This window comes from Ilyonectria robusta (genome assembly GCF_021365365.1).
Source record: "Ilyonectria robusta strain PMI_751 chromosome Unknown BGZ61scaffold_16, whole genome shotgun sequence".
Taxonomy (NCBI): Eukaryota; Fungi; Ascomycota; class Sordariomycetes; order Hypocreales; family Nectriaceae; genus Ilyonectria; species Ilyonectria robusta.
Window position 1 is genome coordinate 960,071 of NW_025764450.1, and position 22,016 is coordinate 982,086.

The 22,016-nt window shown below is 50.3% G+C and overlaps 9 protein-coding genes across 9 annotated transcripts; 4 read left to right on the forward strand and 5 right to left on the reverse strand.

Annotated features, from left to right (window-relative positions):
* Positions 1-1,337: 1,337 nt before the first annotated feature.
* On the forward strand, positions 1,338-2,372 carry BGZ61DRAFT_535174 (Alpha/Beta hydrolase protein; the record flags this gene model as incomplete). Its single annotated transcript, XM_046254243.1, has 1 exon — positions 1,338-2,372. The coding sequence occupies one exon, from the start codon at positions 1,338-1,340 to the stop codon at positions 2,370-2,372; it is 1,035 nt and encodes a 344-aa protein (XP_046101681.1).
* A 2,549-nt stretch (positions 2,373-4,921) lies between these two features.
* BGZ61DRAFT_357816 (uncharacterized protein) lies at positions 4,922-6,504 on the reverse strand (the record flags this gene model as incomplete). The annotated part of the gene is made up of 5 exons (XM_046240911.1): positions 4,922-5,017; positions 5,072-5,508; positions 5,564-5,842; positions 5,908-6,010; positions 6,055-6,504. Coding segments are annotated over 5 exons (1,365 nt in total), but the record flags the coding sequence as incomplete, so codon positions are not given.
* Positions 6,505-7,714: 1,210 nt separating this feature from the next.
* BGZ61DRAFT_480787 (uncharacterized protein) lies at positions 7,715-8,221 on the forward strand (the record flags this gene model as incomplete). Its single annotated transcript, XM_046249239.1, has 1 exon — positions 7,715-8,221. The coding sequence occupies one exon, from the start codon at positions 7,715-7,717 to the stop codon at positions 8,219-8,221; it is 507 nt and encodes a 168-aa protein (XP_046101683.1).
* Positions 8,222-8,476: 255 nt separating this feature from the next.
* On the reverse strand, positions 8,477-9,186 carry BGZ61DRAFT_480788 (uncharacterized protein; the record flags this gene model as incomplete). The annotated part of the gene is made up of 2 exons (XM_046249240.1): positions 8,477-9,086; positions 9,179-9,186. The coding sequence occupies 2 exons, from the start codon at positions 9,184-9,186 to the stop codon at positions 8,477-8,479; spliced, it is 618 nt and encodes a 205-aa protein (XP_046101684.1).
* Positions 9,187-9,190: 4 nt separating this feature from the next.
* On the reverse strand, positions 9,191-9,577 carry BGZ61DRAFT_535177 (uncharacterized protein; the record flags this gene model as incomplete). Its single annotated transcript, XM_046254244.1, has 1 exon — positions 9,191-9,577. The coding sequence occupies one exon, from the start codon at positions 9,575-9,577 to the stop codon at positions 9,191-9,193; it is 387 nt and encodes a 128-aa protein (XP_046101685.1).
* Positions 9,578-11,380: 1,803 nt separating this feature from the next.
* Positions 11,381-12,355, forward strand: BGZ61DRAFT_456255 (uncharacterized protein). The gene is made up of 2 exons (XM_046246487.1): positions 11,381-11,617; positions 11,700-12,355. The coding sequence occupies exon 2, from the start codon at positions 11,715-11,717 to the stop codon at positions 12,288-12,290; it is 576 nt and encodes a 191-aa protein (XP_046101686.1). The 5' UTR covers positions 11,381-11,617; positions 11,700-11,714; the 3' UTR covers positions 12,291-12,355.
* A 1,855-nt stretch (positions 12,356-14,210) lies between these two features.
* On the reverse strand, positions 14,211-17,323 carry BGZ61DRAFT_456256 (uncharacterized protein). The gene is made up of 6 exons (XM_046246488.1): positions 16,976-17,323; positions 16,467-16,918; positions 15,501-16,416; positions 14,933-15,439; positions 14,722-14,864; positions 14,211-14,645 (listed from the first exon to the last, which is right to left on the reverse strand). Exons 1-6 carry the CDS (start codon positions 17,285-17,287, stop codon positions 14,441-14,443), a joined length of 2,535 nt encoding a protein of 844 aa, XP_046101687.1. The 5' UTR covers positions 17,288-17,323; the 3' UTR covers positions 14,211-14,440.
* Positions 17,324-17,467: 144 nt separating this feature from the next.
* BGZ61DRAFT_456259 (putative SAM dependent methyltransferase) lies at positions 17,468-19,390 on the reverse strand. The gene is made up of 4 exons (XM_046246489.1): positions 19,113-19,390; positions 19,004-19,050; positions 18,066-18,953; positions 17,468-17,986 (listed from the first exon to the last, which is right to left on the reverse strand). The coding sequence occupies exons 1-4, from the start codon at positions 19,236-19,238 to the stop codon at positions 17,926-17,928; spliced, it is 1,122 nt and encodes a 373-aa protein (XP_046101688.1). The 5' UTR covers positions 19,239-19,390; the 3' UTR covers positions 17,468-17,925.
* Positions 19,391-20,078: 688 nt separating this feature from the next.
* BGZ61DRAFT_550700 (cytochrome P450) lies at positions 20,079-21,980 on the forward strand (the record flags this gene model as incomplete). Its single annotated transcript, XM_046255476.1, has 4 exons — positions 20,079-20,286; positions 20,378-20,574; positions 20,636-21,637; positions 21,701-21,980. The coding sequence occupies 4 exons, from the start codon at positions 20,079-20,081 to the stop codon at positions 21,824-21,826; spliced, it is 1,533 nt and encodes a 510-aa protein (XP_046101689.1). The 3' UTR covers positions 21,827-21,980.
* Positions 21,981-22,016: the final 36 nt, after the last annotated feature.

Below are 22,016 nucleotides of genomic sequence, written 5' to 3' on the forward strand. Positions count from 1 at the left end.
TTCCTTTCCAGAGGATTGCCGAATATCACGAACAACTACCTGTTCTCAGTCAACCCCGGTATATACTTGCAAGGTCTCGGGTTTACCTTCCATCATGACGCCCTGATTGACCGGGTACTGTTCCCTCCCTCGTTAGAGCCCACTATTGCGATCGCGAGACAGCTCCTGCATTTGGAACTTACGGCTCCGAGGGCAACTTTATGATGTTGGGAGAACGTAACAATTCGATAGATGTAGCGAGTAGTGTTGACTCAGCTATCGTCCCCTGCAGGTGCAGCCAGCTAGCCCAAGCTATTCAAGATCGGACCCTCGTCGAGGTTGACTAAGGATGAATAGCTAGTGCAGCAATTCTAGGGATATTGTCAATCAAAAGAAAACTCCTTGGTATTGCTCAGTCTCGTACTTAAACTTCACCTCAGCATTCGATCCAATTTTAGCTCCTAGTATACGGACTTTAGGAAGCAATAGTCCTTAAGCAGTGAGTCGCATTTTCAACCCCCTCGTCCGGACTCCATTTCATCCGAGACCTCGAAAGGGCATCAGGTCCGGCTTCGGCAACTGGCCAAGTTAGGAAGTTCATCATTCGCCATTGGGGATTATCATTTCGTCCCGCGAAAACTCTTCCCTATCCTTGAACAACACCGCGGCGACTGGAAACTTGGATGAATGAGAGCCAACGTGGGGCCTCGCTGACAAGTCCAAGTTGGCATGTCCTTAGCCGTCTGCGGACTAAGTGATTCACTATGAGACACTTGCACTTTGACCCGACACTAAAAGGCAGGCGAATGTCTAATACACTTTGCCAAGGTTGGCGAGCCACGAGTTGAAATGATTAGCTGTCAGCAGCTTGCATGACACTGCCACGCTGTGTGGAGCTATTTCGGCTCTATTTGAGCCAATCGCTAGGGATCCATGATTCGATCGGGCTCAAATTAACCTTAGTCTGGCGCCGGTATGTCCGGACTGGGAGCCCTTGTTGTATTCTTGCGGCTCGTTCCTTGACCCTGAACATGGAACGAGCCAACTTCGATCCAACCGTCCATCATCGCACGTCTTGGCATGATATAAACTTCCTGTCTGAGGGTATTGATCGACGCGCGGCCTCGGTGCTACAGAGCATGTCCTCTATATCACAGGGTAGCATGACGTAGACAAGTAGGATCGCAGTAGCTATAAGACGGCCGACATGCCGCCTGGTACAGCGACATCCCGTCAGGTTCACAACACTAGCTCTTACAAGTCGAAGCCATTTGTGTGTCCAGACATCTCTGTGTCCAGCCAATACCAACACCAACAGCACAGCACAGCACAGCACAGCACAACACACCACCATCAACATGTTTGGAAGTCGAGGCGTTACCCTCGGCGTCATGACACTCATCAACGCCATGGCCGCTACAGCCCAAAACATGTCGTTCGGAGCCGACAACTTCTACCGCAGCGAGAGTGTCCAGGTCCAGCCCGTCATGTTCCCAACCCAGTACCGCACCAACGTCACGGGCAATCTCTTCTACCCGCGCAACTTGAGCCGTAGCGAGGAGACGCCCGCCATTATCGTCGGCCACCCGATGGGCGCCGTCAAGGAGCAGAGCGCCAACCTCTACGCTACTAAGCTCGCCGAGCAAGGCTTCGTTACCCTCTCCATCGACCTCCCTCACTGGGGCGGCAGTGATGGTGAGCCCCGTAACGCTGTCTCAGCCGAATACTACGCGGAGGCATTCAGCGCCGCCGTCGACTACCTCGGCACCCGCGGCTATGTCGACCGTGAGCGCATCGGCGGTGTTGGCATCTGTGGCAGCGGCTCGTTCCTCATCAGCGCCGCAAAGATCGACTCTCGTATCAAGGCCATTGCCACTGCGAGCATGTATGACATGGGCACCGTCACCCGCAGCGGCCTCCAACGATCACAGACGCTCGCCCAGCGCAAGGAGCTCATTGACGCGGCCGTCGAGCAGCGCTGGAACGAGACCGACGGCGCAGAGCCCGAGTTGATCGGCGGCACTGTAGACAGGCGCGAGGACGCTACGGATCCTATTCAACAAGAGTTCTACGACTACTACCGCACCACCCGCGGCGAGTTTACGCCCCCCGGTGCTCTGCCCAACACCACGACTCACCCGACGCGAACGAGCCAAGTCAAGTTCCTCAACTTCTACCCCTTCAACGATATCGACACCATCTCGCCCCGTCCCATGCTCTTCATCTCAGGCGACCAAGCTCACTCGCGCGAGTTCAGCCAGGATGCCTACACGCGTGCTGCCGAGCCCAAGGAGCTGATCTGGATCCCGGGTGCCGGCCACGTCGATCTCTACGACCGTGTGGAGCTCATTCCCTTTGCTAGACTTACTGCCTTCTTCAAGAGAAACTTGTAAAATGGCCGTGTGAGGAAGCTTGGTGGCAGAGGCTTGTCTGGTTATGCATAGCTTGTGGCTTCTACACGCGTTAGTTTCAACACTACTACATCTTACTTGACTTAAATATCACGTCCCAGCCTGAATTGTTTTTGGGTGTTTGTTCATCCTAGATGTGGAAAGTCAGTTAGCACAATACATGGACATGGTTGATTATCTTGGGAATTTCGAAACTAGATCGATGGGTTACTTCTTCTTCAAAAATGACATTGGTAATTAGAAAAGGGTAGTTAGCGCTCTCTGTTGTATCTTACGCCAATTTTATATATAGAAACACATCCTAACTACAGGAATACGCAGTACCTATCCGTGATAAGATGATCTTGTATGCGGGGGATCCTATATTGTTCCCCACTCTCCCCAGGTGGGATTGCCAAATGTCTGTCTTAGCTCGCCCTTTGTTTTGTTTTGCGGAGAAAGATATAGCTTCTCGAACAGTTCTGCACTGATGGTGACGCTTCCGGTGGTCAAGGTCTCCCTTAGTGCATCGGTTTGATCCTTTTCGAGGTCAGACTGATTCTGGGTGCGAATGGACTCAAGCTCGGCCATGGTGAAAGTCTGATGGGGTGGCGAAAGACCAAAAAAAGCGAGAGGTCTGTCGTCTCGGTTAGCGATTGCTATGACCTGGACCAAGAGCAAGAAATAGGGGATATTCTCAACAGTTATATAAAGAAGAGTCGAAGGCGTGACATTGGTTTGCCTGACTCGTCAGTCGGTTAATATGACATACACGGTGGAGAATAGTGTCGACTGAACAATTACACAGCTTGTCTTGACACGCACTAGCATCATTATGAGTACAACCTTGTCTTCAGGATAGGCCATGGACGATCACCTTGTTCCGTACTAACACGGCTAAGATTGTGCTCGGACAGGTGCACAGCTTCTGTTAGCGCCCAGAGGTTTCATCATCCGTGTAGCCGTGATTTCCGAGGGATCAAGTTTTACACTGATCCCGTTCCATATCAACACGGCTAAGCTAAGACTGATCCCATACATCTTATTAGGAATGCGGGGGGAGCTTCAGTGGCCTGAGACTTACTCAGGAGTGCACGGAGAGCTTCCGAAGCTCATTTACCGAGATAGAGCGCCTGGAACTACGCCAGGCCTGAAGCGAGCATATTTACAGTTTCACTAGGCTAGAAAGTAGAAAAGGAAACTATTTCAGGCCGAGGGAGCCGTTGGTGTTTGCCGATTCCGTGGCACACTAATTGATTCCGAAAGGAACATACTTCTAGCCGTCTACTCATTCGGGTAGTAAAACATATCTGTGTCTGGGAGTCAGTTTGGTAAGCTCCAGCCACGAGGATCGAGTATGCGTCGAAGGAAGCCTGAACTATACCACGGCCAAGAGCAATATCTGGCATCTGGTGTCACGCGATGACGTCGTTGACGAGTGGCTCTCAGACTGGACACGATCTTCCATTGGAATAAAACCCACTGCATTGAAGTAAATCTGGACTTGAAACCCCGTAGCTGGATCTGTGGTGGACTCAAAGCACGGCAATAGGAACTTACCAAAGGCCGGGCACGTCTAGAAACGCCAGAGCAAAAGCCTACCATGCACACCCCAGCTCTATATTCCGGTGAAGCAGCCTGTATGATGTCGATGTATTCTCTAGCGGCCAGTCGTGTTGGAAATGGATCTAGCAATCATCGTCGGGGATTAGGGTGGACGGCCGTATCGGCATGATGCCAGCTTGTCCAACGAATCGAAGAGAAAGCAAGAAGATGGCGTATTTGATATCTCTGTGGAGAGAAGGACGCGCGGGGTAGAACTATCTGTGAGTCCGGCTTGTATACTAATCCGTTGTTGGATACGATCTGCACATTTCAAGTCAGGGGATAATGAATCGTAGCGTCAAACAGATTCCGAAGTTGCCGGGCCAAGGAAACTAACATCTTCCCACAGCTAGATGCCACCAGGTGAACTCTGACGCACAACATGAGGACGGTTTGACTGAGATTGGTTGTGGCATTGCTTTTACCGATTGTAACAAAGATCAATTTTTGGGATAACACATGTCTGGACTTTCGCGGCATGGTTTTCATACATATACGCGATGATACGTAGCAATCTCGGCGTGAGATCTAGGTCTCGAGGTCGACATTCCAATGGTCGGTTGGGTTAGTGCCGCCACATTTTCGACAGTGGGTTTCCAGTCGTAACTGTAGCAGGACAGAGAGGCGACGCTGCAGTAGAAGTAGATGACTTGAAGCACGGCGCTCGCGGCACCGAAAGCTTCGAGGCTGGTGGCCATGGTGGGCGTGCCCTATGATGTGTAACCTACTTGGCATATGGACCCAACACATCCATAAATTATTCTGGAAATCTATCGAGGCTGACTCATTGCATTCACCTTTCATTTCCGGACAAAGATTGAACTGGTATTATGTCCATTGCCTCAAGGTAAATATAGTGTCTTATTGAACACTAGGTGTGAGGACATCAAGATCTCAACGACACGACCAAAAACTCCCACTTGTCTCCACTTATGCCATAGTTAAGACTAAGCTGGGGTGGATTCAGCCAAGGGCATGACTCCTACCTCTGCAATGATGACTGCCGAAGAGTAATAAGCATCGAGACCGGGTGAATTTCCATACTGCAAACGATGTTAGTTCGATATCCTCATACATAAGAAACCGTGTTCGCGTACCGTGATGAATGCCACAGCAAGTTCCTTGTGAGTCCGTGAAAGTGGGATATGGTTCAGCCATGTGACCCCTCGACGAGAATATATCGGGTCTCTATCTCTATACCCAGATCCGATTGTTGCAGGATCTTCTGGGCCTCCTTCAATGTCGAAGTCATCCCAAAGATATACTGGACCGAGAGAATTCGAGAGTAGTTCACGACTTCCCGTGACGCTAGACCCCCGGCTTGCATCATCTTCGGGAGAGTAATTGCGATCACGCATTTGGTCCTGGTATTCTTCGTCATCCAGAACGGTGACCACCCTAGCATTGCCAACTAGTTGGTGAAGGGCTTGATACACCATCATGTCAAGGCCCTTTAGCGTGTGATGCAAGTTGCGAATCGATGAGTCGGAAGTGTGAGGGTATGCATGGGTGCACGTGAAGCCCAACTTGCCGCCTACCCCAGTTAGTAAACTCCTATAGTGAGTTGAAATAGTTGAGCGGTGAGTTACCTCGACGCAGAAATGTGGGACAATCGAGGAGTGCTTTGAGGGACTTGAAGAAGTGGAACGATTCCTGCTCCAAAGCACCAAGGCAATTTGCCATCAATGCCGGTCCGTATGAGGTCCAGAATAGGTTGTAGGTCAATGTCAGTCGGTGGCCTTGTGTCACTTCGAGAACTTCATGCTCGCAGTCAGAGAAGAACGCAGCCCACTGGATCGAGGGGGGATTCGCCTCTGCCCAGTCGAAAACAATCTCGCGGCCGGCGTGCCGGACTGCCAGTTGGCCACCTGATAGTGTCAGTCAAATAAGACATGATTGATACGTGGTCCTAGGCGATGGTCTAGAGGCTTACCTTGATGTGGGTGCGGAAGACAGACTACGAGGGAGCCCATCTGCTCGGTCGAACGTGGTGTATCAACATGGGGCTTGAACTTTCCCGACGGTCCGGAATAGACCTATGTATCACGTTAGAGTTATCGAAAGATGGTTGATCACTTACGTTGAGCTTGTACAACTCGGCTCGAACTCCAAGATTGCTAGGCTTGGAGGTGTGATCGCCGTGGGCGAGAGCCTGCACAATCGTGTCCATAATGCCATGCTCATGGGGGTGGAAGTCGGTGCTAAACTTGTCGGTATCCATCTTGCTTGCCTTTCGGTATGTCTCATCGAGGACTTCCGTCTTGTTGATTCCGAACGTGGCTGGTTCACAGTCGGCCAGAAGCCGCGCAAAGGCACCTTGCGAGACGGTGTCGTCGCTGACGGGCAGTCGGACGTTCCGGCTCTGACTCAACTCGCCTGAGTCCCATCGGACGACGACAGAAGCCTCGGCAGTGCCTTCACTGGACGAGCCAGGAGAGACGTCGATTTTCCCACCGATGGCGAAGACATCTTTGCCTGCGTGGTCTCTGAGAGCCGAGGAGACGTCGTGGAGGAGAGCGTAAAGCTCGGTTTCGTATTGTCTTCGGGAGAACTCTGAGCCGAAGCGCTCTGGGAAGACGCACAGTCAGACGCATGATCGGGGTTTCCCATGGCTGCAAGAGTGGAAAAAATGTCAGGCATCAAGGATTTGTGGAATGAAAAGATGAGTTGGAAGTGGTGTCTTTGCTGAGATTCACGGGACCATACGAGCCTTTTAAACCGACTCATTTCCATGGTCCTTGCGTTGCGCACTCAGAGATGTATTTCTGTGAGGCAGGTGACGACGACGCCAAACAAAGCGAGTGAGCAGGTACATGCTCCAGCTAGAAGATACCTCAGCAGAAGCTGGACTCCTCGCTGATAGTTTGGTACCTTTCACCTGGAGAAGTTCCCGGGTGGAGATGATGCTTTCTTTGTCTCCGGGACTGTGCGACAGTGTCACCAATACGCCCAATAAGCAGCCTTGCGTGGAAACGCCAAGGCCCAGTGCTCGCCTAAAGGCCAATGAATAGCTGCAGTTTGCCTGCAATTACCTGGAGAGCTCGGGACAAACATGTTGAGGGGGTGTTGGGGAGATGTCACTCTGTTCATCACACTATCAAACGGCTTGGCGCCGCCTAACTGCATGCATTTTCCATTTGGAATACAACTGCTTGCTGCTCCTTGTGAACAATCAGTCGCTCATCGTCACGATTCTATGACCCGCCCGCGGATGTGATCTAATAAGACGGTGGGAGAAGTCAGAACTGTGTCACAGAGTAAATGCTTCCTTCCCCAATAATTTTGTCTTAACCGCTATACACTATTTGTTGGCTACACGCAACCCTCCTAGCTCCGTACTATCCAAAGCCAGCTGGTACGTCGGGAATGTGGTGGTACGAATTGTGGATGGGACTGACTCAGTGACAAAGATTTGTCACAATTTGGTCGTTTCAACTTCGGCCTGGATGACGTTGATTGCATGTTAATAGATCCGCGGTTTGCCATTCCACAACTATCTGCAGCATTCGATTGCAACGTCATCCTTCTACCGCATTCGCGTAGGCCAACTCGTTATCGCTCTTATGTATCTTCGCGACTGACTAGACTCATCATATGCCCACTCACACAATGTCTGCTCGATTTTTGTAGATGCGCCTCTGGTATACCGTTTCCGCCCAGGGCACAAGCTTGAAGTTATGGAGATACGTATTGTCCGAGATTGATGCCCACGACTGGGACGAAAATTCGGGTAATTGGTCATGAGTTGGGCTGCCAACATCTTGGAAGGTTGTCGGGAAACCATTGACAAGCCAATCAAACACTCTACGGCAGATAAATTGAGAATTGCCATGGTTTCTTTCATCATTGTCTCGATATTTCTCAACATCATCTCGATCATTGTAGCCGCGGCCACCGATAACCCCTTCGGGCTTCTGACCTCCAGCGTTCTTGCCATAGATGCGCTGTTCATTTTCACCGCACTCGTCTTGTGTATCGCAATGATGAACTATGAGGGTGGTGGCTACCTCAAGGGCGTACGCGGAGGGGACTATTCGGATAAGGAAATGATAGGAATCGCCATCTGGATTCTGCTCGGGATGCTGATCGGACGCGTACTTTCCAGTCCCTGGCTTTTTAGGGCGGCCATTGCCATCTTACTTCCCATTGCCCTTATCTTTGTGCTATTTCTTGTGCGAACACGTGGGTTTTTCGCTATAGTTCGGTATGCTGCGGCGAGTGGATACATGGACGTGAATGCACACTGAAGCGAATCACATAAATCAGCTGCGTTTGCACTTGGCTTAGGAAGCTCCGTATATCTAATAAATTCGCGCATGTCTAAGTCTTGCATGCAAACACAAACAGCTGTTTAAAGACTTCACTATGCCCGACTATAGAAAGAGGAAGACCACCATATCCAATAAGATGATTTTATTTCGTGTCATGTTTATTTGATCGATTGAGCGCTCAAAGTATTTCTTTAACGAGGAGCCGCGATTTCTGGCCAGTGGATGGCGTTGCTAAGTGTAACGACCTCCCAGTTCGTATACAACTTCAGGCTGGTCTGGCGAAGACGGAGGTAATGGAGCCGTGATTGGCCTGATAGCAACGTATGACATGCTTGTTCGCGCGGGCGAGAGATCGGGAGAAATTGGGCTCCTCTCCCGGACCACCTGTGGTGCCTGGTCCTTTGAAGACTCATGCTCAAAGGGCTGCCGAGGAGGTGAAGCGGGAGTGTCCATGTTGTCTGGACTACGAGGTCGCCGAAATCGAAACCAATACACCATGCCCAAGGCAAATACGCCCACAAAGAAACCTCCAATCGTACCTCCAGCGATGGCACCAACATTCGTAGAGTTTTTGCCATCATCTTTTGGTTTCCTGGTGGACGAGCTCGTCACTACTGATCCCGCGTCCTTTGTCGTCGTTGCTATTGAGAGGCTTTCGGAAGGTTCCCGGGTGGTGCCATCGACGTCAACGAACGTGGATACGGTGAAATCCGGATACTGTTCGCCGTTATATGTAAAGTCTACGCTGGATACTCTCGTAGCTGGAGTGGCAGCGCATCGATAGTCTCGAACGCCTTTCGGATAGGCATAGGTACGGCAATATGGTTCGGTTTCGTTCGTGCTGGAACAGTCGGGTTAAAACTTGAATGACACCGAAGGATGGGTTACACTGTGGAGCGACACTCACCAAAAAAGGTTGTACGTGTTGCTTACGCAAACATCATCTCAGAGAACAGGGTCGAGAGCCTCGTCCCTCTGCAGGCATTTTGTACGCGCGAGCCCAGTGTCTTTGTCGATCTCGCAGGCAATGAACCGGAAGTACTCCAACTCCCACAGGCAGATGCCTTTGTTTTCACAAGTGATGGGAATTTGAACAGATCCCGACAGATAGCCGCACGTCGAGTTTGGGGCGTATGTGACTGTGTACGTGGATAGATTGTCTGCTTCGTCCCTGGGATACTGTCGTGGGTGTGTCGGAGTTGGAGTCGGAGTCTCGACAGCCTGTCTAGCTTCAATCACAGCCGAGGTCAAAATAGGATCTAGAAAATGGGCAAATGTGGGTATCGTAAATGCGAGGACTATCGCATACGATATCCGTCGTGAGGAGTCCATAGTTGAGGCAGAGAGGTAGAGTGAGCTGGGGAATCCTGGTAAAGCCCACGAGGGCGCGACAGCTCTGGAACTATCATTAGGTACTCGGGCTCGGCAGTCTGCCTATGAATGGGCATCGGGTACGAAAGACAGCCTTGAAAATACGGGCTGTGCAGAGCGAATGATTGTCCGCGGGGCTTGCAGGAGCTGAAGATAGCGAGACATAACATCTACGCCACGAGGCAACCAATATTAGTGCAGTTTGACTATTTGGCGAGGCTTTGCGATATTGCATCCGTGCCAAGGTTGTGAGAGAGAGCCTCTCGACTGTAGCACACTTTGCAAGAACAACAGTCGCGACGGGATTCAATCTTGGCATGGATCTATCGAGATCCATTGGACATCGCGAACAAATCACCCCATTGTACAACCCACGGTTTAATCGATGCCACCCCACTGCACTACTGCCTGCCGATACCCTTGCATATTGGCGTTCTAGGCCCAACCTTGGTGGAGTTCTCGCCAAGACCTGTGCAGGTCTAGCGATTGCGAACCAATGCCAACAAATCGAGTCTGCCTCGTCTCACAAGGTGGTGTAGTCATTGTGCAAACTCATTGGCTACGCAACCGCTGGCCCTCTTCACCCCAGTATGTATCACAATTTTTGGATCAGATAACAAAACCACCGTTTTTGGACTAGATCAATTCTACTTCCGGAGCTGGCCTCGCCGCCTGAGCTGACGAGACCAAACTCGCTACCCACGAAAGAGTTCGTCACGAAGTGACTATGACAGCAAAAGGAATGGTGGAGTAGAGATCATAACATTGTCAGCTTCCTAGTCTGTGGTGCATAGGTGCATCGGCTGGTCTTGGTGGTGCTAACGATCGGTGTCACGTAGCTGGAAGGAGTAAGATCCAAAGAATATTCAAGATAGAGAAAATGGGCTAGTTGCTCCTGGGTAGCCGAATGACTCAACCATGAACATTCCACATTTATTGCCACAAGGTGAATAGTCGAATAGATTGTGATAATGACGCTTCTAACGGAAACAAAGCGCTGACGCTGCTTAATATGTGCCGTATGTGTAGAACACGACCTTAACCTGCGATCCTAAACATGGGAGCGATTAGTTTCGCAATTGGTGTGGCCTCCGTCATCTCAACACTGCAATCCTGTCTTGATCTCACTATATCAACTCCATGGCACCGGATGGATCAACCGAGAGATATCAAGCTACCTTAGAGACTCGATGAATTGAAAAAGCCTAACCCCGCATTTCCTACTGTCTTGGCAACTGCATCAGGCTTAACCGTGGGCCCGACCGAACTCCCACCCTATAGGGCCAGGCAACAGGTGCGCCGGCTCGCGCTAGGCTTTCTCAATTTATCGAGTATTTACAGTAAAATATCCTACTATTCGAGGACAAGAAAAGGGAAAAATCAACATGCCCCAGCCGTATTTATGCGGATGGCAATATGCGCGGTCAGACTCCCGTACGTCTGGCTATAAAACGAACAACAGGCTACTGACACTTCAGTAGTTGGTTGCTTCGGACCAAGGGAGAACCCATTGCAAGATCTAAGTTGAGTAGTGCTGCAATAATGACCAAGACTAGATTCACCTATTTTATAAAATCAAGAGACGGATATATGGTGTGTAATGAGTACCGTAATACTTTAGCTAGTTGGCAAATATACTCCATACAGTTGACCGCAAAACGTGGTTGCAGGGATCCCCCAGACGCAGTCACATGGCTGCTAAGAGATGAAGCCCCCACAAATAATGATATTCGACCCGCAGCGTGCAGATGACTCGTATGATGACACATTCCTTACACTCCGGCTGCATCCTTCGTAAGCAGCTTGTGGGACAAACAAGCTAGATCAACGCCTCTGTAGTCGTACCTCGATACAATCGCTGTTTAGTTTCTTATTGTCCGTTTTACTCTGCTGAAAGAGCCGGGTAAACTGGCCTAAAGCCCTACCGCCACGGGCTGTCAGCCACCGAGTTAAATCCCGCAAAGAAAAGCAACAATAAAGCGCCACCTCCAACACAAGCTGGTATGTTGGTACTCCATACGCCCCTGTACAACTTGGATCAAGTTGGCTTATCCAATGCTCTTAGCTGATTACAAATTACCAGGGTACCAAACTAGCGATGCGGTCACAGAACCGCACAGCTATCACACTACCCATTCCCAGCGATGTGCCGCCGAGAGTCGTCCTAGACTATATCCAGACCTTTGAGCCAACCTTGCGTCATAATCCGGGCATGGTTGCATACAGTGAAATTCCTTTTGACCCTGGTCAGATCGGTCCCGACCCTTTCTTTGAGTTTGGGTGCGAAGAAAACCCCATCCGCTGCTTCCAGATCCAGGAGGTTTTTTGGCTTGGCCCAGGCCTTACCAAGGAAATGAAGTCGCCCTTTTTCTTCCAACGCAGCCCATCTGGCATGCGGTGTCGCTGCAATGCTTACGCTGGCGTTATCAGTTGGACTGAGTGGCAGGTGCTGCCACTCCACGACGTGTCTCCTACAGGCTCCGGGAGCACGTCCAGCAAACCTCATCCACTGAAGAGCAATGTGGAACAATGGGGACTGTATGGGGTGGTAATAATTGAAGCTAACAGGCTAATGTTGCCTTTTTGTGTTCTAAACACTGAGAGGTACTTGAATACGATTGGTCAAGCCCTGATCAAGGAAGTATGTGGGATTTACCTAACTGGGACGATTTAGGATATTATGATGATTACAAGTAGCAAGCAAATCGCAAAGAAATAGATCTATTACATATAATTCACTCCTAAACGCGTTGTGGTGGGCAAACTACTCTGTAGACCATCAGGACACAGGCACACAAACAGCCAAGCGACCAGCCAACCAGGAGACTATCACCAAGGAATTGATAAGCCGAGCAGGTGATGCAGGCACGACAGGGGCATGGTTGGTCAGCATTCAGGCAGAAGGTACAGTAAAAAGTGTGGAAGCGGAGTGGCCAGGGGTCTGTAATAATGGACCGCGACAATAGGCTATAACTACGAGAAACGAGCTAAGAGGTAGATATAGGCTACGACGACGGATCTACCGACTGTAACTATTTGCCTAGCGTATAGTGACTAATCCTTCCCTCTTTTTGTTCGGGATCGACTTGTCAACGTAAACCCCCACGATCTTGTACGGACCCATAGGATGGTATTTCATTGCCATCATTTAATCTCAGCATCTGCATACGCTCTGGGGGCCAGGGCCCAGTTTCCGAGCAGTGTTGCGAGGTGGTCGGTTCGCGTGAGTTCATGGTGGCAATGAAACAAGCAGCATGAAGTTGTCCAGTGAGGATGACGGCGTGCGAGAGTTTCAAATGTTAAGAATACGCAAGTTTTGTATTTTTTTTATCCCCACCTCACGCCTAGGTATTCGATGTTGAAGCTTACGAATGCATTTTTATTATTGTTCTTTCACTTGTACTCCCTTCCCGCCTCTGTACCTTGGAGTTTCAATAACCCCGGAGATGACGACTACTTAGAAACGCTAGGATGCTTCACTACGCACACTCTAGGCTAATCTAATAATAGTGGTAAAGGTATACCGACGGCAGACCGAGTTGACTGAAACGGCATCCTGTTGTACCGTAATACCTCGACAAACTAGAACGAAGGGCCGTCCCTCAATGTCCCGTAAGCCGGGTTGGTTTCCGCCATGTCCACATGTACACCAGCTGATTGGTTGACTTATGTCTTGATGCAGCGCTAGGGTGTCTTGATTTATCATTGTTGGTCCGTCTTTTTTTAGGCGGAGTAATTAATTGCGTACATCGCATCAACCTTACTCCATAATTGTGTAACTAGTTAGTTGGTGAATTTAATATTTCGCCATCCCGAGACGCTTTCGGTGGGATAATAAGCAAGCAAGTTGAAAGCACATGTGCCCATTGTCAAATGCTATATCTAATTACCCATTTTATGAAGGTCACATTAGCGTGTAGACAAATTGTCGCTTTTTGATTCTCTTTTAAGATCAGTCACAATCTCGTTGGTGTTGCCATTGAATAACTCGCTGCCTGGAACATTGCGCATGAGATCGAGTATTCAAGATGGGATGCATACGTACAACGCTAGCGTTTTGCCATATCAAAACGAAAGCTCACCAGTCTCGGAAGGGGAGAATGACGGACGAGGTGATTGCTGCGCGGAGTGCGGACGAATCTCGAATCAAAGCCGAGGTTGCGGTAGGCAAGACGTTGGAGACAAACTTTCAGGATGCTTTTCGACAGGTAGCATTGATGTAAGAAGAGCCGTGCATTGGATGATAAGTGAGTACTGACGCAGCATCTTCTAGGGCTCCTACAATGCCTATTTTCTGAGAAGTGCCTTGGTTATATTTCAGAGTCTCAAAATCACACAACACGGGAATGCCTCACCCGAAATCGAACATATGCATGGTTGGCTGTCTACGCTGCGGGTCTCAGTATCCCTCTAAAACCCAGGTATCATCCGTGCAAAACTGGCTATAGGGGTCGGGCATGACAGCTGACTTGACATAGTTTCCTAATGTTAAAATATAGTAGCTGCCCACGGGGACTTATATACGAGGACTGCTGCCGCGGGAAGTACAAGAGAGATAGAGTATGACTCTACGGTGGGGGATGTTATGAGGTTATTTAGCACAGACATAATTTTGTTAAAGAAAGGACTAAGCGTGGATTAGAGATGCAAGTTACAGCAGGGCACCCTTTTATCTAGCCGCGAGATAATCGAGTTAACCGCAAGGATGTCATTGTGGTTCGCCGAAAAATCGATGTTACAGGGATGTAGTTACAGTCTCTGCACCTAGTAGCTTTGCTAGGTTGTTGCGGTAAGAGACACACAGGTAAAAGACACACGGTCTCCTTACTCGTGGGACCCTGTTTCCGACGACTCACCCTCTATCTCCATTCTCTCCTTTTCTTTCCTCTCTGTATTTGTCTGTTTTTCCCACATGGCATGATACCGCCCCTTAAGCGATAGTAGCTCACCATGCGTGCCACGCTCCACTACCTTACCCTTGTGAAGAACAACAATCTGGTCAGACGTCGTGATGGTGGAAAGGCGATGTCTGTCATAAATTAAGCCGGTGAGCAAATGCCTAGCAGAAAAGAAATAATAATATTCCGGGAATATTCTTTACTCACGCGATGGTAATTGTTGTTCGCCCGGCTGTGACATTCTCAAGAGCATCCTGAATTTGTCTCTCGGTGTGGGAATCTAGAGATGAAGTAGCCTCATCCAAGAGTAAAATACGAGCGTCTTTGAGAATCGCCCGCGCGATAGCAATCTACATCATCTTGGTCAGTCGACTCGCAGGCAAGGTAGATTAGGGAGGGGCAACACAGGGCAACGTACGCGCTGGCGTTCACCTCCTGACAACTTGAGACCCCGTTCTCCAACCCTAGTTTGATAGCCATCTGGGAAACCAAGGATGTGATCGTGAATGTTGGCCGCCTTGCATGCCTCAACGACGTCGGTCTCGGAAGCCTGAGGTTTGGCGTAGAGCAGGTTGTACATGATAGTATCGTTGAACAGCACTGTATCCTGTGGCACCACGCCAATGTTGCTGCGGACGCTGTCCAGCTTCAAGTCTTTGAGATCTTGACCATCGATGGTGATGGAACCGCCAGAGACATCGTAGAAACGGAAGAGAAGTTTCAGGCACGTCGATTTGCCACTGCCGGACTCGCCTACGATTGCCGTCTTCGTGCCCGGTGCAACAGTAAAGCTGATGCCGTTGATAACGGGCTTGCCTATGTTGCTTTGGTAGGAGAAATTGACATCATTGAAGGTGACTTCTCCTCGTGGCGAGGATAACCCGACAGCATCCGGCTTTTCTACTACTCCAGACGTCTCTTGAAACTAGGCTTGGTCAGCATTCGTGGAAATGGATACTCCACAAGGGGAGCCAGTAAGGCCTTACTAGGTCAAGTATTCGTTCAGCTTCTATAAGGTTGTTTTGAAGCATGGTGTAGTAAGTTCCAAAGAAATTGAGAGGACCCTGAAGCTGGGTAAAGTAGTTGATTAGAGTGACAAATTCGCCAACCGTTTGCTCGCCAATGGAAATCTTGTAGGCAGAAACAGCGACCAGGAGGGCGGTTCCAAGAGTAAATATCGAGCTCTGTGTGAGATTGAGACCGTTGAGTGACCACTGAACCAGGCGCTCCGCATTTTGAAGAACAGTGACGTGGTCCTTGAATCGTTCGGCTTCGCGGGGGATTGCGCAATTGTGCTGCACCGTCTCGTATGCGAGGAGGGCATCTGTCTTTATGGCCTCCATCTCGCGGGTCTTGATCGTCATGTCCCTTCTTAGGTTACCACGGTATTTGGCCACGTAGATGGTAAGGAAGATGTAAGACCACATGATGAAGAATACGATGATGGTGTAAAAAGGGTCGAAGTTGATGAACAAGACGACTCCTGCAACAAAGATGTCGAATACCATGGGGAACACTTGGAAGCAAAAGCTCTCCAGAAACGTGTTGATTGACGAGCCTCGACTCAGCGCACTTGTCACCTCGCCGATCTTCTTGTTCAGGTGGAATTCCAGGGAGAGCCCCAGCACATGCTCGAATGCCGCAGTGGACAGTCTCCGGAAGAGTGATTGAGAAACCGGGATCCATAGGACAGCCCTCGCGGCGCCAAGGATTCCTTGATTACCCTGAAGGGCGCGGTAAACAACATAAAGAATGGTCTCCTTGTATGGTAGACGTCCCTTGCCGAGGGCATCAACAAGTTCTCCAAGCTGCATGGGAGCCAGGACGTTCACGCTGCGTTGGAACACCATGATGATCAAACAAACAACGACAATAATCTGGTAGAGACGGGAGTCTTTGGGCCTGATGAAAGTTAGCTTTGAGAGGGTCAATCCTAGTTCGCGTGCTCATACCATAGGTAGGGAACCAGAACTCGAAATCCAGCCAAGTAGTCAAGCCAACCCGTACCCGAAACCTGGGTCCTCGCAACTCGATTCACTGGCGGGTGAGCCTTGACGCTACCGTAGTTACTTGATGAGCCATTCCCGCTCTCCAGAAGTGATTGTCGTTCTTCCGGGGCTGGCTTGAGCTTGGTGGGTCTCAGTTTGTACTCTCTCAGGACGAGTGTAACTGTCATGAGTGCGAATACCGCGATTCTGGACAGGCCAAGAATGTTGAGGGCGTCAACGAATCCGTTAGACACCTGCAGGGAGGGTTTAACAGAAGAAAGGACGGCTGTTATGACGGCTTCAACGAGTGCGCCAATGACCCACGCGCAGCAATGGGCGACATTCGGAGACCACGGTCCTTCCGGGTCAGGTAGTAAACCAGCGAGGAAGTAGAGCAAGACTCCAACGTAAGCCGCCTACATCTCATGTAAGTGGATAGATCTGTTCAGTGTTGAAAGCGAAAAGGGACGTACCAGATACGCGCTGAAGGTGAATTCGATTGTGCCGACCACCTCATGTTGGCGAGCGACGGCCTCGCGTACGGCAATAACAATACTAACGACCAACAAGGTAGAAAGAACAAGTTGGAATGACCATATCAGCCTCGCATAAATCTTCCGCACGCTGCCGGCGTTCTGCGGTGGCTCGTCATTTGACGCGTCGTGACGCGCATTTCTACGGCGACTGCGGTAGAACTGGTAGGATTGAACCCCGAATAACGTGAGAAATAGAAGACAGGGATACGTATAAAAAGCAATCTTCAGTCCTAGCTGTGTGCTCGCCATGGCTGGAATACAATGGCTTTCCCTGAGATGGGTAGAATGGCCTCGGTTTTTTGGTAGCAGGTGGGATGATGTCAATGTTCTTGTCGGCGCTTAGATTATCCGAGCCCGTGCACCAAATCGCGAACATCATGGTCCGTGCTTGCTACCCTACAACAATTAATTTACGCAAGAGATTTATTCCACGCTCGTAAGGCATAGAGCAGATGCCTCGTTAATCGTTTAGTAAAACACAGGGCACTTAGGCTTGTGCCGTAGTGTGATTACTCTTGCTGGTCCGTCAATAGCTTGTTTACCAAATATCTTCGGTATCTTCGGCTATCGACGCAACATATCTGACTAGCTCCGTGGAGTCTACCAAAAAGTGGCACATTTTTTTATTACCAACCGCCAAGAATCCATCATATTTCTCTCCTAAAGAAGGAAATTTATGTTTATCCTATTAGACCTATTTCTAATGCCACTAGTGCCAATATCAAATTGTTTCCAGTTACTTGCAGCTTTGCCTCTGAGACTGTATATTGATGTTGTAAGCATGCATCACCAGAACCGAGTACCAATTATTAGATGGTAAGTGTACGGCAAGTAAGCTATATTATTCCCCTTGTATTCGGACCATTCTACAGTATTGATGTGAAGGTTTATACATCCTGTTCTGACGGTGCCTTTGGTGCACCCGGTTTCTTTGCATACACATTTGTCCTACAGTATGTTAGCGACGTACTGGAAAGTATCCCATGGCAAGATGGTAACGAGAAAGAAGGAAAGGCGAGTTACTCACACAAGGTAATACGGCCGGGACTTGGCGTTCCGAATGGCCTTGCGCATCCTGGCCACCAGGACCTGAATCTCAGTATACTCCCACCCCATCACTTCCTTCAGTAGAAACAAGGCGAATCCTTCCAGGCTCTCGTCGAGGAATGTAAAGTTGAAGATGCCAATCTCCTTCATCTTGGGATCGCTACTCCATCCGCCGCATGGCACTTGATAGGTCTTCTCGACGATGTCCACAAAGCCAACCTCATCCATGTGCTTGCGCATGTTTCCATCCATGCCGATGCGCCCCGTCTTGCCGATGCGGTCCATTGCCTCGAAGAAGACGTTGGCCCACTGCTTGAAGATGTGCTCCGGGTCGTCCCTGATCTCGGGCGTGTCGCTGTGCAGAGTGATGTTCATCTCAAAGTCCTCGAGCCAGCCTCCGGGCACCAGGGCTTTGTAGGCCTGGCGGTATAGCTCGGTCCAGTCGCCGATACTGCCGTAAAGGGCGCGGATGTGCACAAAGTCGAAGGATGCCGGGGGAAAGGTCCAGTCCAGCTGCGCATCATCGATGTAGAATTTGCAGTTCGGGGGCACCCAACCCGGCTGGATTGGGCTAAGATCTGTGCCAATGACCTCGGCGGAAGGATACGCGTCTGCCATATCAATGGCCCAGATGCCGGTGCCGGTGCCCACGTCTAGGACCTTGGACGGGGCGCCTTTGATCGGGGCCTCGAAGAGTCGGTCGCCCTTGAGCCGTGTGATGAAGTGGTGCGCGATATCCAAGCCGTTGTTCTGCTTGTCGTCGTTGGGGCCCCAGTACTCGGTTGTCTGAGAGCTCTGGAAAGTCCTCCCGTGGATTTTGCGATAGTCTAGAATGCTCTCGGAGAGAGAGGCCGAGGACGAGGCGATGCTGAGACCTGGGTTGAGCGAAATAATCTGGGCATGATGGAGGCAACTCACCTGTCGTTGTCGCCAATGGCAGAGTCGGCGTCATCGTCTGCTTCGTTCTGGAGAGGCTAAAGTCAATAGGCTGATTTGATACGGCACCGGACCGGATGGGCAACCATACATAAGGGATCTGCGTATTCGTGGGATGAACACCCGGCTCGACCGGCTCATCCGGCGTGTCCAACTGCTCAGCCGGAGATCGCGTGCGCGACCTTGCATTACTCGAACCGCTCTTGGGGCTCGACATGTTACATACACCCGCCGGCCTCTTGGTGTTGCGGCCCGTGAGTCTTAGTGTCTGAGGTGATCGCCGTCGACGGAACCAAGTGGAGTTCCGGGGTGGAAGACGAACACAGACGAACACGGACGTGACACATGGCGCAATGAAAACCGTCTCGCCATGAACGCTTGTCTTTTCATTATCTCGTAATTACACCAATCAAGCCGGAGCGTGCTAAGCCTGATAGGGACTCTTTGTTAATCAGCAAAGTGGTTCCACGCCGTTTATCTCAACTGGTTTCACTCCGTAATTATTAACTCCGATAGTGGGCCGATTTCTGGTGTCTAATTATTGCCTTCCCGGCCGCTAATGTAGGTCCACTCGCAAAGGATTCTTGATAATACGTGCCTGACTCGCCCATAATATCGTTCTGATGGATCCGATACGGTCAATTCAATCGTTGTATTATTGTTCAAATTGATGATGATTGTCATGATCGATCCGGGTCATCCGGATCAGCCGGATGAGGGGCCTTTTGGTCTCGTCATCATGACTAAAGACCAGATATCAATCTACTGAAGGTTTCCTTGTACAGGGTCTCTCTCCAACACGTTCTTAATTAAGCACTGAAAAGACAATGGAACCGCGACCCGCTATGACCGGCATGATGTTATCTCCAGCTCGCTACAACTGGACATATTACCTTCATTCCTGATGTGATTGGACAGAGATACGATTATGTAATGTGTCTCGCCCCGGAAAGGGTAAAACTGCGGGGTATAAAGTGAGTAGCTTCCACATCAAACCGGAATCTCACCTACATTGAGGCCTCACTTACTTTGCTTTTTTTGGGCATTTTCATGTGCCATGGGGATTCTGGCGGCCCGAGCGGAGCAGTGGTTCGTGCCACTGCTTGGCTTCCTTGTCGTTGTCTACTTCATCAATAAGCTTGTTGTATACGCCAGACTAAGACAATTTAGAGGCCCGCGATGGACTGGTTTGACCGACTTGCCGCACAGCAAGGCAATGCTGCACAATTGCCACGAGTGGTACGCAGATATCAGTGACAAATACGGTGTTATAACCTCAATTCTTTAACCTCTGTCGCAAACTCGCCTAAACTGTATTGCTGCATGCTACCACACTCAAACTAACACGTCATCTAGGACCTATTGCTCGCGTCGCCCCCAATCTTCTCGTCACTTCTTCACCTACAATCTGGGCTCACGTCAACAATAAACCCGGATATAAACGCTCTGATTGGTACTATCACGCCTGCCGCGTGGAATATCGGCGGGACAATGTCTTCACCCAGACGGATAACGTAAAGCACGAGCAGAGGAGGAAGCAGATGGCTCCAGGAGTACGTTTGATTCCCATGCGTGTCAAGGCTTTGCAAGCACACGGCTAATATCTCGTCAAAGTACTCGGGCAGAGAAAACCTCGACCTCGAGGCGTCCGTTGATAAGCGACTCCAAGAATTCATCAATCTTATCCGATCCAAGTACATCTCATCTGATGACCAGATCCTGCCCATGGATCTGGCCAAAAAGGTCCAGTACTTCACCCTTGATGTCATCAGTACTGTTGGCCTGGGTAAGCCTTTTGGAATGCTTCCCAGCGACCGGGACGTCGATGACTACGTCAAATCAAGCGAAGAAGGCCTCGTGGCCGCCTCGTTTGCCCTGGCTCTGGGCATGAGCTGGGTGGCCCAGGCTCCTCTCATCGGCAGGTTCATTGCCCCATCGCCAAATGACAACAACGGCTTTGGCAAAATGATGGCTACTTGCTTCCGCTTTGTTGACGAGCGTACGGCAAACCCCGTTGACAAGCGATCCGACATGCTGGCTTCGTTCATCCGCCATGGGCTGACGGGCGACGAACTGCGCTCCGAGGCGCTCGAGCAGATCATTGCAGGCTCTGACACCACAGCCGGTGCCATCCGTGGCACTCTCCTCCAAATCATGGCAAATCCTCGCGTATACTTCAAGTTGCAGCGCGAAGTCGACGATGCCGTGCGTGACGGCAAGGCTCCGAGCGCGGCAGATGGCCTCATCACCATGGAACAGACAAAACGACTCCCGTACATGCGGGCCGTAATCCGCGAGTCACTCCGAATCTGGCCGCCTGTTGCAAACATCTTCTCGCGTGATGTTCCGCCTGGGGGGGACACTGTCAACGTCAACGGGGAGGACGTCTTCCTGCCAGGCGGGACTTGCATCGGACACTCATCATGGGCGATGCACCATAGCAAGGAAACGTATGGCCAGGACGCCAAGATGTTCCGCCCAGAGCGGTGGTTTGAGTCGGATCCTGATAAGCTGGCGGAAATGACTCGAACCAATGATTTGGTTTTTGGCCATGGCAAGTTCCAGTGCTTAGGGAAGCCAGTTGCACAGCTTGAGATTGGGAAGCTGGTATTCGAGGTACGTCGCATGCCGTTGTGTCGTTTATGCCAGACTTGATGCTGACTCACGATGAAATTCTAGCTGATGCGCAATTTCGAACTGTCACTCCTGAACCCGATGCGTCCATGGGTTACTCGAAACGTGCTTGGCCTGTTCGCAATTTCGGACATGTGGATTCAAGTGAGAGAGCGAACAGACTTATCGTAACGAACTAATAATGTCGAGTTGATGATAACGTGTACTCTATGCACGGTAGTATGGCTAAGTAGAATGTTTGGAGGTTCAGGTCCTAGCAGAGATCAGGATGGTTACGTTAAGCAACGCGATGACTGAATGGGAGTTTGACCAAGAACGACATCCATGGTATTACTTGTTAGATTAGGCTTACTGCGCACAT

What these genes read in the sequence shown, in the direction of transcription:
- BGZ61DRAFT_456255 (XM_046246487.1), top strand. Translation starts at nt 11,715, where the DNA reads ATGCGGTCACAGAACCGCACAGCTATCACACTACCCATTCCCAGCGAT.
- BGZ61DRAFT_456256 (XM_046246488.1), bottom strand. Translation starts at nt 17,287, where the DNA reads ATGGCGAGCACACAGCTAGGACTGAAGATTGCTTTTTATACGTATCCC. An exon ending in CTGAACGAATACTTGACCTA is followed by an intron (nt 15,440 to 15,500) that starts GTAAGGCCTTAC and finishes GACCAAGCCTAG; the next exon opens with TTTCAAGAGACGTCTGGAGT. An exon ending in CGAACAACAATTACCATCGC is followed by an intron (nt 14,646 to 14,721) that starts GTGAGTAAAGAA and finishes AATTTATGACAG; the next exon opens with ACATCGCCTTTCCACCATCA.
- BGZ61DRAFT_456259 (XM_046246489.1), bottom strand. Translation starts at nt 19,238, where the DNA reads ATGTCGAGCCCCAAGAGCGGTTCGAGTAATGCAAGGTCGCGCACGCGA. An exon ending in CGAATACGCAGATCCCTTAT is followed by an intron (nt 19,051 to 19,112) that starts GTATGGTTGCCC and finishes TAGCCTCTCCAG; the next exon opens with AACGAAGCAGACGATGACGC. An exon ending in GCCATTGGCGACAACGACAG is followed by an intron (nt 18,954 to 19,003) that starts GTGAGTTGCCTC and finishes CCCAGGTCTCAG; the next exon opens with CATCGCCTCGTCCTCGGCCT.